The sequence below is a fragment of the Pristiophorus japonicus genome, chromosome 1 (genome assembly GCF_044704955.1).
Source record: "Pristiophorus japonicus isolate sPriJap1 chromosome 1, sPriJap1.hap1, whole genome shotgun sequence".
In the NCBI taxonomy this organism is placed as follows: Eukaryota; Metazoa; Chordata; class Chondrichthyes; family Pristiophoridae; genus Pristiophorus; species Pristiophorus japonicus.
This window is the reverse complement of record NC_091977.1, coordinates 338444164-338457183: the sequence shown is the minus strand read 5'-3', so window position 1 is coordinate 338457183 and position 13020 is coordinate 338444164. Positions and strand designations below refer to the sequence as shown.

The 13020-nt window shown below is 44.9% G+C and overlaps 1 protein-coding gene across 2 annotated transcripts in view; it reads left to right on the top strand.

Moving 5' to 3' along the window:
• The window catches only part of itga9 (integrin, alpha 9), a 499978-nt gene that overhangs the window by 456966 nt on the left and 29992 nt on the right, over positions 1-13020 (top strand). For both annotated transcript variants that reach the window (XM_070889429.1, XM_070889419.1), the window contains 2 exons: positions 7731-7850; positions 8641-8742. In XM_070889429.1, the coding sequence (XP_070745530.1) occupies positions 7731-7850; positions 8641-8742 (222 nt within the window). The remainder of the gene's footprint in view (positions 1-7730; positions 7851-8640; positions 8743-13020) is intronic.

Below are 13020 nucleotides of genomic sequence, written 5' to 3'. Positions count from 1 at the left end.
ATCCTACATGGCTACTGTTTGTACTATCACAAGATGTGCCACCAGAGGGCACAGCAGTGGGAGACTTGCAGGTTACCTGTACAGGTGTGCCTGGCGTAGAATAAAAGGCAGGCCACCAGGTGTGATCCTCACTCGAGTTATCAATAAAGGACTAAGGTCACTACAGTTCAAGTACAACACATTACCTCGTGGAGTCATTATCAGAGCATCCAAGGACATAACAATTGGCGATGAGATTACGGACTTTCATGCGAAAATGGCTACCCTTGGTATGTTACAGCAGTTGGCCGATGGTGATGATTGGGACGCCTTTGTGGAGCGGTGCGACCATTTCTTCACAGCAAACGACCTGGCAGGAGACAACGCGGCCACACTGACTGACAAGCTCAGAGCTATCCTGCCAACCAGTTATGGGTCCATCGTCTATGGCCTCATCAGGGACTTGCTGGCACCAATGAAGACAACGACCAAGACATACGAGGGGCTCGTAACACTGATCCATGATCAACTCAAGCCCAAGGAGAGCATCCTCACAGCCAGACACCGATTCTACACCCACCGACGGCCCGAAGGCCAGGAAATCGCGAAATACGCTGCAGACCTCAGGAGGCTGGCGGCACCGTGTGATTTCGGCGACCACCTCACCGAAGCGCTGCATGACATTTTTGTCATTGGAATTGGCCATGAGGGCCTTCTTCATAAGCTACTGTCGGCGGATATCACAGTCACACCGCAGAAGGCCATCTCTGTGAATCAGGCATTCATGACCTCAACCTGCAGCTCTAGGCAGATGACTCACCCTCAGGACTCAAACCCGGCAAGTACTGTGCACAGAGTGGTGCCTTTTAGAGGCTGGACTGTAGAACGTGAACCTTCTCAGGGAAGAGAGAACAGGCCCCCGAGTCCCTTAACTCAGTCCACCAAGGGGGGCTAATCGAGTAGCTCCATGCTGGCGTTGTGGAGGGAATCACAGGGCTCACCAGTGCCATTTTAAAGACTATGTGTGTGAAGGCTGCAGCACAAAGGGCCACCTCCAGCGAATGTGTAAGAGAAATATGACTCACTATGTCGATGAAGAGTCTGCAGATGCCATGAATCCAGCACGGATTATGAAATGATAGGCAGAGAGGCAGCTCAGCCCCACGATGAGGTATATAACATGTTTACCTGCACCACCGAATGTTCCCCGTTGGAAGTCGAGATCGATGGCGTTCCAGTCTTCATGGAAGTGGACACGGGGGCGAGCCAGTCAGTAATAAATCAAGAAATCTTTGAGAGGCTATGGGACAATCAAGCTGAACGACCCAAGTTGGTCCCAGTTCAGGCAAAGCTGCTCACCTATACTGATGAACTTATCCCCAGTCGTTGGTAGTGCGGATGTAAAGGTACTCCATGATGCCGTGGTGCACAAGTTACCCCTGTGGATTGTTGCAGGTGATGGACCAACGCTGCTTGGTAGAAGGTGGATGGAGGAGATCCATTGGAAGTGGGAAGACTTCACCCCTCCAGCGATCGATTTCCCCCACGCTCAGTTGGACAGGGCCTTGGTGAGACTACACCTTGAGTATTGTGTGCAGTTTTGGTCTCCTAATCTGAGGAAGCACATTCTTGCTATTGAGGGAGTGCAGCGAAGGTTCATCAGACTGATTCCCGGGATGGCAGGACTGACATATGAAGAAAGACTGGATCGACTAGGCTTATATTCACTGGAATTTCGAAGAATGAGAGGGGATCTCATAGAAACATATAAAATTCTGGCGGGATTGGACAGGTTAGATGCAGGAAGAATGTTCCCGATGTTGGGGAAGTCCAGAACCAGGGGTCACAGTCTAAGGATAAGGGGTAAGCCATTTAGGACCGAAATGAGGAGAAACTTCTTCACTCAGAGAACTGTGAACCTGTGGAATTCTCTACCACAGAAAGTTTTTTGAGGCCAGTTCGTTAGATATATTCAAAACGGAGTTAGATGTGACCCTTACGTCTAAAGGAATCAAGGGATATGGAGAAAAAGCAGGAATGGGGCACTGAAGTTGCATGATCATCCATGATCATATTGAATGGTAGTGCAGGCTCGAAGGGCCGAATGGCCTACTTCTGCACCTATTTTCTATGTTTCTGTATACAAATGGCTGGCCTTTTATACTTGGGCTGCAGACACGTGCATGCAGTCCAATTGCCTCCAACAGTGACGCCATCTAGTGGCTAGTGATCCCAAAAGTACATCCATGACAGTCTCAATGCTCTTTCTCAGATATTTCCTATTTCTGCGATACTCACGGCCATCTTCTATAATGCCCCGATATGAACGAATGCCGACTTGTTTCTGAACCTGAGCTTTTTGCCACAATTTGCTTTCTCGCGTTTGTTTCAGTCTCACTTTTTCTCCTTCCTGCATTGTAGGATTGCTGTAGACCTCTGTTGTAGTAGTGTGCTTGTTTGGCATGGTTCCTTTGTTGATGATGACGTTATGAGTAGTTCATTTGCGATTAGGATGCTTGTCTTTGTGCAGTGACCGAATGAGCGTTGTGCTGGCGAACTATCAAGGCCTTCGGTTGGTGTGTTTCGCCAGATGAGAAGGTTCATGTAGAAGTCACCACAGTCTTACTTTGTCGTCTTGATTAACCACTTTGCGAGCTTAACCATGTTCTCAACCTTTCCATTGCTTTGTGGATATTTTGGTGAGCTTGTTGCGTGATCGAATCCATATTCTGTGGCAATGTTTGTGAACTGTTGTGAGTTGAAGAGAGGTACATTGTCGGATTGAACCTTGTATGAGGTTTTTGATGATGACAGTGGCATCCTTCTTCCCATGCAGATTGTCTATCTCGCAATAGTCTGAATAGTAGTCCACTGTGCATAAGTGGTCTTTGCCATCGAATGTGAATATGTCACAACCAATCTTTTCCCACAGTCTCTGAGGGAGGTTGTGACTTATCAATGGTTCTTTTGGTTGGCTCGATTAATAGGTGTTTCATATTTCACAATTTGAAACATAGTCTTTTAAGTCACTGTTCAGTCCTGGCCAGTATACAGATTCTCTGGCACGTCGAAGAATGCACTCAATGCCAGTGTGAGCAGCATGAAATCGTTGACAAATGTCGGATCTCGGGGATTTTAATATGACACAGCGATAGCGTTTGAAGACTATGCCATCCTGTGTTGTGAGTTCGTCACGAACTTTGAAGTATACATGCATTTCAGGCGGGCATTCATGTGTCGTCTCTGGCCATCCCGTTGTGATTTGTTGTAAGACCAGTTGTAGTGTGGAATCGCTTGCAGTTGCACATTGTATGATAGTCAGTGTTTGTTTGGAGAGTGGGAGAAAGTCCACCAGGTAGATGCATTCCACTGCAATTTCTGTCGGTGATCTCGCTACGTTTTCGAGGTATGCGCGCGAAAGGGTGTCTGCTAGGTACATTTCTTTTCCTGCTTGATACTTTATTTCAACGTCATATTGGTTGAGCCGAATAAGCAGATTTTGTAGTCGCTTGTGTGCTGCAGATAACAGCTTGCATCGTATAGCAACCAAAGGCTTATGTCTGTCCATATCGTAAGCTTGCGACCGTATACATATTGATGGTTTTGTTCCATTCTGAAGACTTGAGCAAGCAGCTCCTTTTCGATTTGAGAATATCACGTTTCTGCTGGAATGAGCGCTCGGCTCGCGTATGCAATTGGTGTCCCTGTTGCAGAAGGACTAACCCAAGACCCTCGCTCGAAACATCTCCTTGACCTTCGGTTGCAAGTTTGTGATCAAAGTACCTAAGCACCGGAGAATCTGTCATGTGTTGTTTGATAGCTTCAAACACTTTGTCTTCTTCTTCAGTCCATTTCCAGACCATGTCTTTATGAGTAAGCCATCGCAGAGGCTCGCTGAGGTCTGAAAGATCTGGCAAGAATTTTGCGAGGTACTTTGTCATGCCAACAAATCGTTGTACACCTGCGACATCTCGCAGTTTCTGCATTTCGTTGATTCCGACCACTTTGCTTGGGTCGGCTTTGAGTCCATCACTAAATAGTATGTGTCCCATGTATTTCATTTGGGAGCTCTTGTATTCAAACTTATCGAAATTTAGTTTGATGTTTTGCTCTCTGCATCTCTGCATGAATTTGCGTAAGTTTACGTCATGATCATGATTGGCCTCTTTAAGTGTCTCACCCTGTCCAGTGATCGTGATATCATCTGCAATCTTATAGACCCCATCTAGACCCTTGAGATTCGAGTCTAGCTTCTGCTGGAAGATTTCTGGCACAGGACTGATGCCAAATGGCATTCTATTATATCGATATTGTCCCCATGGAGTCTGGAAGGTTGTGAGGTAGGAGGACTCTGTGTCTAGTTCACATTGCAAGAAACCCTCCTTGCAATCTGCATTAGAGAAGACCTTTACATTTGACATCTGTGGCAAGATGTCATCGATCACAGGAAGTGGATAGTGTCCACGTTTCAGGGCATCGTTCAGGTGTTGAGGGTCAATACATACTCGTATCTTTCCATTTGGTTTTTGTACAGTTACTAGACTGGATACCCAGTCCGTCGGTTCAACAACTTTTGTGATGATTTGTCGATTTTCCAAATGATCGAGTTCTTCTTTTAGCGTTTGTTTGATCACTATTGGCACCTGTCTGGGTGGCATTACAGCTGGTGTCGCTGATTCATTAAGTTCAAGGTGAACTGTCCCTGGCATGTGTCCAAGTCCCTTAAACACATCCGGATACATATTGTTGATATCAGTTTTTGACGCTAGCGAGATGTTTGCCTTGTTCGTAGTTTGCGATTCGCGTGGTTCATTTACCACTGCGATATGCTGATGCTTCAGCAGAGCAGGTCTCCAGTTGTCCTGGTTCAACCCTTGCCACTGGATAAAGGCCTAGTTCTGTCGAGCCCGTGTGGTGGCTGATATGCAATGGTCACCACATGTTAAAAAAATCCAAGCACAGGCATCTTCCACCTCCTCAATTGCAGTTCATGACTGGAAGATCGGGCCCTTCATTGAAATGTCTGTGAACTCTTGTGGAAGCAAGTCATCCTCATTCGAGGGACCGCCTATGATTCTGATGCTACACTTTTATCAATTGTAGCAGTGTGTGAACCAATCAGTGGTGCACTTTGGCCCTCAATGCTCTTTGTACTTTCCAGTGGCACATTAGAAGTCCCTACCACTGGAATGGTTGCATGGTTGTCATATAGTGACAGTATTGTCTTAGATTCTTTTATCTTTAAGCCTTTTGGTAAATATCTAAGAGGTAGCACTTTGCATGTGGCCCCACAATCTATTTGCATTTTTACCATTTGACCTTTAATGGAGAAGGTAGCCATATTGAAACGTATAAGATTATGAGGGGGTTTGACAAGGTAGATGCAGAGAGGATGTTTCCACTGATGGGGGAGACTAGAACTAGAGGGCATGATCTTAGAATAAGGGGCCGCCCATTTAAAACCGAGATGAGGAGAAATTTCTTCTCTCAGGGTTGTAAATCTGTGGAATTCGCTGCCTCAGAGAGCTGTGGAAGCTGGCACATTGAATAAATTTAAGACAGAAATAGGCAGTTTCTTAAACGATAAGGGGATAAGAGGTTATGAGGAGCGGGCGGGGAAATGGAGCTGAGTCCATGATCAGATCAGCCATGATCTTATTGAATGGCGGAGCAGGCTCGAGGGGCCGTATGGCCTACTCCTGTTCCTATTTCTTATGTTCTTAGTATCCGACCAAGATTATTTCTGTCAGGTTTGACCTTGATTGTGCGATCAACTTTACCAAGCATCTTTACAGTCATGACTTCAAAATCAGAATCATAACTCTCTTCATATAGTGCATGAACTTTTGGGTGCCCTTATATTTGACTGACAGCTTTGACATCTTCAGAGTCTATTTTAGTGAGCTTCATGGATTTCATTTGCGCAACTATGGCCACTGTAGCTTTACAGAGCATCACACATTTATCGAGTGTTAGGCTTGATTCTTGCAACAGCCTCTTACATAGAGTGTTTTCAGATATTCCACATACTATGCAGTCTCTGATGAAATCATCCCTCAAATTGCCAAAATTACATGACGATGTTAGCTCTCTCACTTTCACAAGATATCTGTCAGGCCGCTCGTCCCCTTGTACACAGTTGTTAAACTGGTACCGTTCATAGATGATGGTTTTACCTTTATAGTGTCCTTCCCAGAGCTTCAAAATAATCTCAATTTCCTGCTTGTCTTCCTCTGATTTGTAGGGAAGATTATTGTGGATATCTAGGGCATCGCTGCCAGTAGCAGTGATATAAGTTGCAACCCTAACTCTATCTGGTTGTTCCACAATATTCGTGATAACTTCTAGCTGCCCCACAGCTGTTTGTATTTTTTCCAGTTGGCTTTCAAATCGCCAGTCACCTGCAATGGAGATGGGAGAGGAATGTGCGCAGGAGTTGGCACCGTGGTGGTCATGAAAGCTCGCTACAGTTTAGGACTTTGAGTTTGTCACACACATGTATACAGTTCAAATACCCAGAGGACTAGAACAAGTCTAATAGTAAAATATTGTGGACATGTAATTGTAGAAATACTTTTTCAATCGAGGCTCTACAATAACTTATGCCACTTTAAGTTTACTTTATTAATGCTTCTAGATTATCCTTCATGATCCACGCGCGATGTGTCAGAAGCATGCTCTGCACTGCACTGCTTAACATCAATTTCGATTGGCTTGAAAAAGTCTTACAGTTCCAATATTTCGGTCGTCATTGCGTTTGATGAAAGATCGGATGTTTCCGCTTCTGACACCATGTATTTTTATAATCTCTTGAACACTCCTAGTTCAACATAACTCTATTTATTTGGGAGATCCTTCACCAGCCCTCTCAATACAGCTCGCTATATCTCCTCGCTAGAGGGCGCTATACAGTATATCGATACCCCCTAGCTAGAGGGCGCTATACATTATCTCGTTATATTCCCCATCTACTCTATCGAAACTCCTCTGTCAAATCTCTCCAGACCCTTCTCTGCTTTAAGTCGAACAATCCCAGCTTCTCTAATCTCTCCAGATAACTGAAACACCTCACCCTTGGTAGCGTTCTAGTAAATCTCCTCTGCATCCTCTCCAAGGCCTTGACATCCTTGCTAAAGTTTGGTGCCCAGAATTGGACACAATACTCCAGCTGAAGTCAAACCAGTGTTTTGTAAAGGTTTAGCTCCATGCTTGGGAGCTTTATGACATTGGAAGGGTGAATTCAAGGGAAGTAGTGCTTGCAAGGTAGCACATCACAGGAAATGTAGGGTTTCAGCCTGTGATTTTTTTTGGTCTATCTATTTTATCACAAAATGATGCATCTTGTATATAGTATTATGATACTTTACAGCTGTACTGTAACTTAACTCGTAGATATGATTTTGAAAATTGTTTAGTCTTCAGAAGGTTCAAGCCAAATGCTTATCTGTAAAATATAAGACCGATAACTGGAATCCTATGGCACACCTGCATTTGTGAACCTAATTTCATCTAAGCCCTGGAGTTGCCAGACTCTGCTCCTCACATGGAGTCTTGCTGACCTGTAGCGTGGATTGGAGAGTCAGGTGTGGAATTTTGATTTGCAGTGCCCTTGGTTTTCTTGCCGCAATGCTCCAAGCAAGTGGGCAAGGCTCTCGCATAGATTCTGGGCATTAATGTGTCGGCTAATTAGTTAAAACAAGTATCTAATTGAATAACCTAAGTTTGTTTTCTTGGCTTGCCAAATCTTTTAGGATTGTGATAGGCCTGGCCGACCCTGTTCGATCATCAATTGTAAACTAAACTCCATAGCAAAGGAAGAAAGCAGAAACATTGATGTACACTTGCTGCTCAATACTGAAATATTGAAAAAGGTGAGACAACTCACAGCATGCTAATGTTTTCCCCCCACATACGCTGATTAGGAAATCACTAACTCCTTTCAGAACCAAGATTTTTGATGTGGATTGTGCTTTATCTTTTATCTGTTTGAAAAAAACCCGAATAGTCCTGCACTGTCGTGTGCTGGTCAGACAGTGATGGGGAATACAGCATCTTTCCACTTCGGCAGTCACTGCCATTATCGAGCTCTCCTCATTACAACATTGGATTTGTGCTGAGTAAAGTTCCCTCTGTTCTGCTCCAACAATGAACCTTAACCCGACCCTCAGACATAAATCACAGATGTACCACTGCAACATTTCTATTTCCTACACCACTTGTTCTTATGGCCTCTTTGAGTCAGACTCTAAGTTTGTGCCAAGTTGTGCAAAATGATGTACTGATTTAGGGTAAAAATATGCTTCCACTGACACACTTGCTTCCAAATCCATATCACTTCAGACTTTTATGAAAACTTTCATCCTATCTGGCTGGGCTGGATTCAGAGTGAGGCCCTGAAGCCCAAGGATAGAGTGCTAACTAATGGTGCCACCCTGAAGGTACTACACTTTTCTGATTAATAGCAGGCCAACACATTTGAACGGGACCAGTGACCTTATCCACCAGTAATAAGCATGTTATGGAGCCTATGGCCATGATTTGCCACTTGCCTGGGCTTATACAGTGTCTGGAATACAGTTTGGTGCTAATATGCACACCAACCATGAGGGAAGAAGTTGTCATGATTATCACATTCTTAGCATTTCTCTTTGTGCTCTGCAGGACAGCGCCTCAGTTATCCAGTTTGTTACCAGGGCAAAAGGAATGGTAGCGTCAGACGCTAGGATAGTGGAGGTGGCAGGTGGACTTCCTGAAGATGCAACAGTGAGTATTACTTCACAATGCAAGCGTTACTTCACAATGCAAGCGTTACTTCACAATGCAAGTGTTATTTGGACTAGAGGTATGTCAACAAGACAAAAAAGAAACAAAACTCGACAGGAGTGAATTAAATTAGCACTGAGGCTGAAAATGATTGGGACTTCTAAAGGAAGGTGCAAATGACCCCAATTTCTCTCCCTTGGCCTATTAATATCAACAGTGGTTGATCCTAAGCTTTACAACAGTAGCACTAAATTTATGGTCCGCTTCATGCAATTAAGGTAATAAATACAGATTGTATTTCTATATAGGAGCGCTCAGTGACTTTCAGCAAGTCCTCTGTTGCTTGTTTATGTTGAGACACTATGTTAATAGGGTCCTTGTGGAAAAAATATTTGGCAAGGCACCTTTTGCATTTGTTTGCATACTGCAGTGAATTGACATCAAGCTTGATATCTTGTTATTTCATCACTTGCACAGGCATTATCACCATGATTAAAATGATGTCTGGTTCCTCTAACACCTTTCCCTTCCCAGGTAGAGGGAGGGTTGCTAAATATTTGACTTCATGAGTTCAGTTGCCCTTTTAAAAAAGAATCAGCTGAGCTGCAGGGGACTGAGAATGTTACATCTGTTATAACTGGCAGCAATCTGGGGGTGGGGGGGGGGAGAGGGGTTGGGTGGGAATGCAAACGATTTGTGGGGACTGAGGGAATAGTAAAAAGGAGACTGGTCCCCACAGCAGAATAACTTTAACCACAGATATGTGGAAATATGAAAAATATTTGCAGGATTTCCAAACCGCATATATGGTATGAAAACTAATGCTGAACTGACTCCAGATGCTTAAATGTCTCTTAGCTACCTATTTACAGACTTTAAAGCAAACTTTTACTACAATTGCTCAACATAAATAAGGACGTTGAGAAGCATTTTACAAGGGTGATTCCACAATCCCATAACCCCCACCCCAGCTGACGTCATACTAACAGGGAGCACAGGTCAGAAATAGAGCTACAGGAGGTGCTGTTGCATGGTGAGAGCGAGACATTGCAGATTGGCCCCTTATGAAATAGCTTTATTAATAGAGGCATTGGGGTGGATTTTCGGGTCTTCTGTGCTCCATTTTTCACCCCGGAGCGGCGGCAATGGCGGCGGTAAGGTCTTCTGGACGTGCGATCAGCCTCCAGTGCCACGCAGGGATCCTCGGGTCTGGTTTTGCGGCGGTGTGAAGCAGCACCACCTGGAAGAGCTGCGCCGGTGTGCAACGACCCTGGTTGCGAGACCGGCGCGAGTTTTGTCTCCAGCCTGACCTGTACACTCCCTGCAGTGAACGCCTGGGAAATCAGGTGGTCCAACGATATCGACGGCAGAGAGGTAAGTAATGGACTCCTTTGGTAAGTGTGATTGCTTTTTCTTTAAATTTTTTTGGTGATTTATATTGTGGTGGCATGGGCAATGTTTTGGGAATGTTTCTGTGGGGTTTTTTTTTTGTCTTTTTTTCTCCCCAGACGTCTGGTGCGTTCCCGGCTCGGCCCGGCCCGGCTCAGATGGAGCGATCCCAGCCTGGCTCGTTAGCTTGGGAGTTTCCCATGCAAGCGCCCAAGAGAGTTGTGCAACGCCTCCCTTAGCGCTGCGCCCCCTGATTCAGAGCCCAGCTGCCCAATTTTACTTACTGAGGCGCAAACTGTTCCAGGGCGTAAACATTACCGCCCCAAAATCATCAAAGCTGAAAATCCAGGCCGAGAGTTCAAAAGCAAGGAAATTATGTTAAACCTTTATAAAACACTGGTTGGGCCTCAGTTGGAGTATTGTGTTCATTCTGGGCATCGCACTTTAGGAAGGATGTCAAGGCCTTAGAGAGGGTACAGAGGAGATTTACTAGAATGGTAGCAGGAATTCACAATGTCAGTTATGTGGAGAGACTGAAGAAGCTGGGGTTGTTCTCCTTAGAGCAGAGGTTAAGAGGAGATTTGATAGAAATGTTCAAAATCATGAACGTCTTTGAAAGAGAAACTGTTTGTAGTGGCAGAAGGGTCAATAACCAGAGGACACAGATTTAAGGTGATTGGCAAAAAGAACCCGAGGCAACATGAAGGAACAGTTTTTACTCAGTGAGCTGTTGTGATCTGGACTGCACTGTCTGAAAGCAGATACAATAGTTAGTTTCAAAAGGGAATTGGATAAATACTTAAAGGGAAAAAAATTACAAGGCTATGGGGAAAGAGCAGGTGAGTGGGATTAATTGGATAGCTCTACCAAAGAGCCGGCACAGGCACAATGTGCCAAATTGATTCATTTTGTGCTGTGTCATTCTATGATTCCAGTTGTGCTTGTTTGTGTGCCTGTCCTTGGTTACAGTAGTCGAATAAAGACTTGTGCTGTGCATGTTGTTGGTCACAAGTAGTAGAGTTGGGATTAATGGTGTGACTGTCTTCAGTCACAGTAGTGGGAAGGATATTAGTGGCATACTTATTCTAAGTCACAGGAGTGGAGTGAAGCTTTAGGAGGTTTATTCTTGTACCAGGCCTCTCTGGGGCCTTGTTATGGCATAGGCAAGGTGATACCACCAAGCCAAGCCAACATTTAAGGAGCAGTCTGTGTTACCTAGCGGGAGAATATTCACACATTGGCAGTAATTTTAATCCGGAGGTGGATTGGGAGCAGGGGGGCTAGGAAACGGTCGGGAGAACGGGCTTCCCGCAGGCCCTGCTGAATTTAACGGAGGCTTTTGGGGGGGGGGGTGAATCGTAGGCCTCGTGGGGGTGGGAGGGACGAAATCGGAGGCCTCGGGAGCGTGTCTCCAGGTTGCTTGGAGGTGGGTTGTGATCAGGATTCAGTTTTTTAACACTTTAACCTCCTACTGCAACCCACCATTTTTGGGGGATTAATATTTACCCCCCTCATCTTTGCTGCACTGATGCCACATATAAACATTTTAGTTAGTGTGTTTCACAAATGAAGAAAATGGTTATTAAGATTGAGCAGCTGCCTCTGCTGCCACCCCTGCAACTTTCTCTAGCTTCTTTCCCATCTCCCCATCTGTCCTATCCAAGCTCAACTTGTCGATGTGTCCCATCTCCTGGCCACTTGACCCCATTCTCAGTAAACTGCTGACCACCCAACGTCCCCTCTTGGCTCCCAATGCTAGCTGACATTGTAAATGATTCCGTCTCCTCAAGTAATGTCCCTTTCCCTTTCAAAACTGCCATCATTATTCCCTCCTCAAAAACCTAAACTCTTTTGTCATTGCAAACCACTGCCCTTCTCCAAACTTCCTTTTCTCTATAAAGTCTTGAATGTGTTGTCACCTTCCATTTGTTTGAATCTTTCCAATCATGTATCTGCCTGCCACAGCACTAAAATGGCCCTAATCAAAGTCACATCATCCGAAAACATAGGGTCAGGTTCCACATGTACACTGACGACACCAAGCTCTACCTATTTCTCTTGTTCTCTCCATCCGCTTCTGCTGTTGTCAGACTGCTTCTCCAAGTACTGATGTGACTTAATTTCCTCCAGTTAAATATTGGGTAGGCTGAAACCATAGTGTTCACCCCTCAACAGAAACTCCATATTCTTGCCACAGATTCCATCTTCCTCCCCGGTCATTGTCTCTGGTTGAACCAGACCTTCACAACCTAGGTGTCCTTTTTGATCTTGGGTTGAGCTTCTGATCCTTTATCATTTCCATCAAAAAGACTGTCTGTTTCCAGCTCTATAACATCACATGCCTCTGACCCTGTCTCAATCCATCTTCTGCTGAAATGCTCGTCCATGCCTTTGTCACCTCCAGACTTGACTATTCCAATGCTCTCCTGTCTGGCCTCACATTTTCCACCCTCCATAAACTTCAGCGTATCCAAAACTTTGCTGCCCATATCCTATTTCACACCAAGTCCCATCCATCCAACAGTGCTCTTTGATCTATATTGGCTTCGAGTCCCCCATTACATCAAATTTAAAATTCCCAATCCTCATGTTCAAATCCCTTCATGGCTTTGCTGCTCACTATCTCTGTAAGCACCTCCAACCCTGCAGCCCTGCGACAACTTTATCTTCCTCCAACTCTGGTTTATTGTGCATCCCCCACTCCCTTTGCCCCACCATTGGCGGCCGTCCCTTAAACATTCGCTCGCTAATCTTCTCCCTCTCTCGTCCTCCCTCTCTTACTTTTAAGACCTTCCTTAAAATCCATCTCTTTGACCAAGCTTAAATCATACCTCCTAATAACTTTTTCTATGGGTGCCATCATTTTTGTTTGATTACAAGTGCAACTGT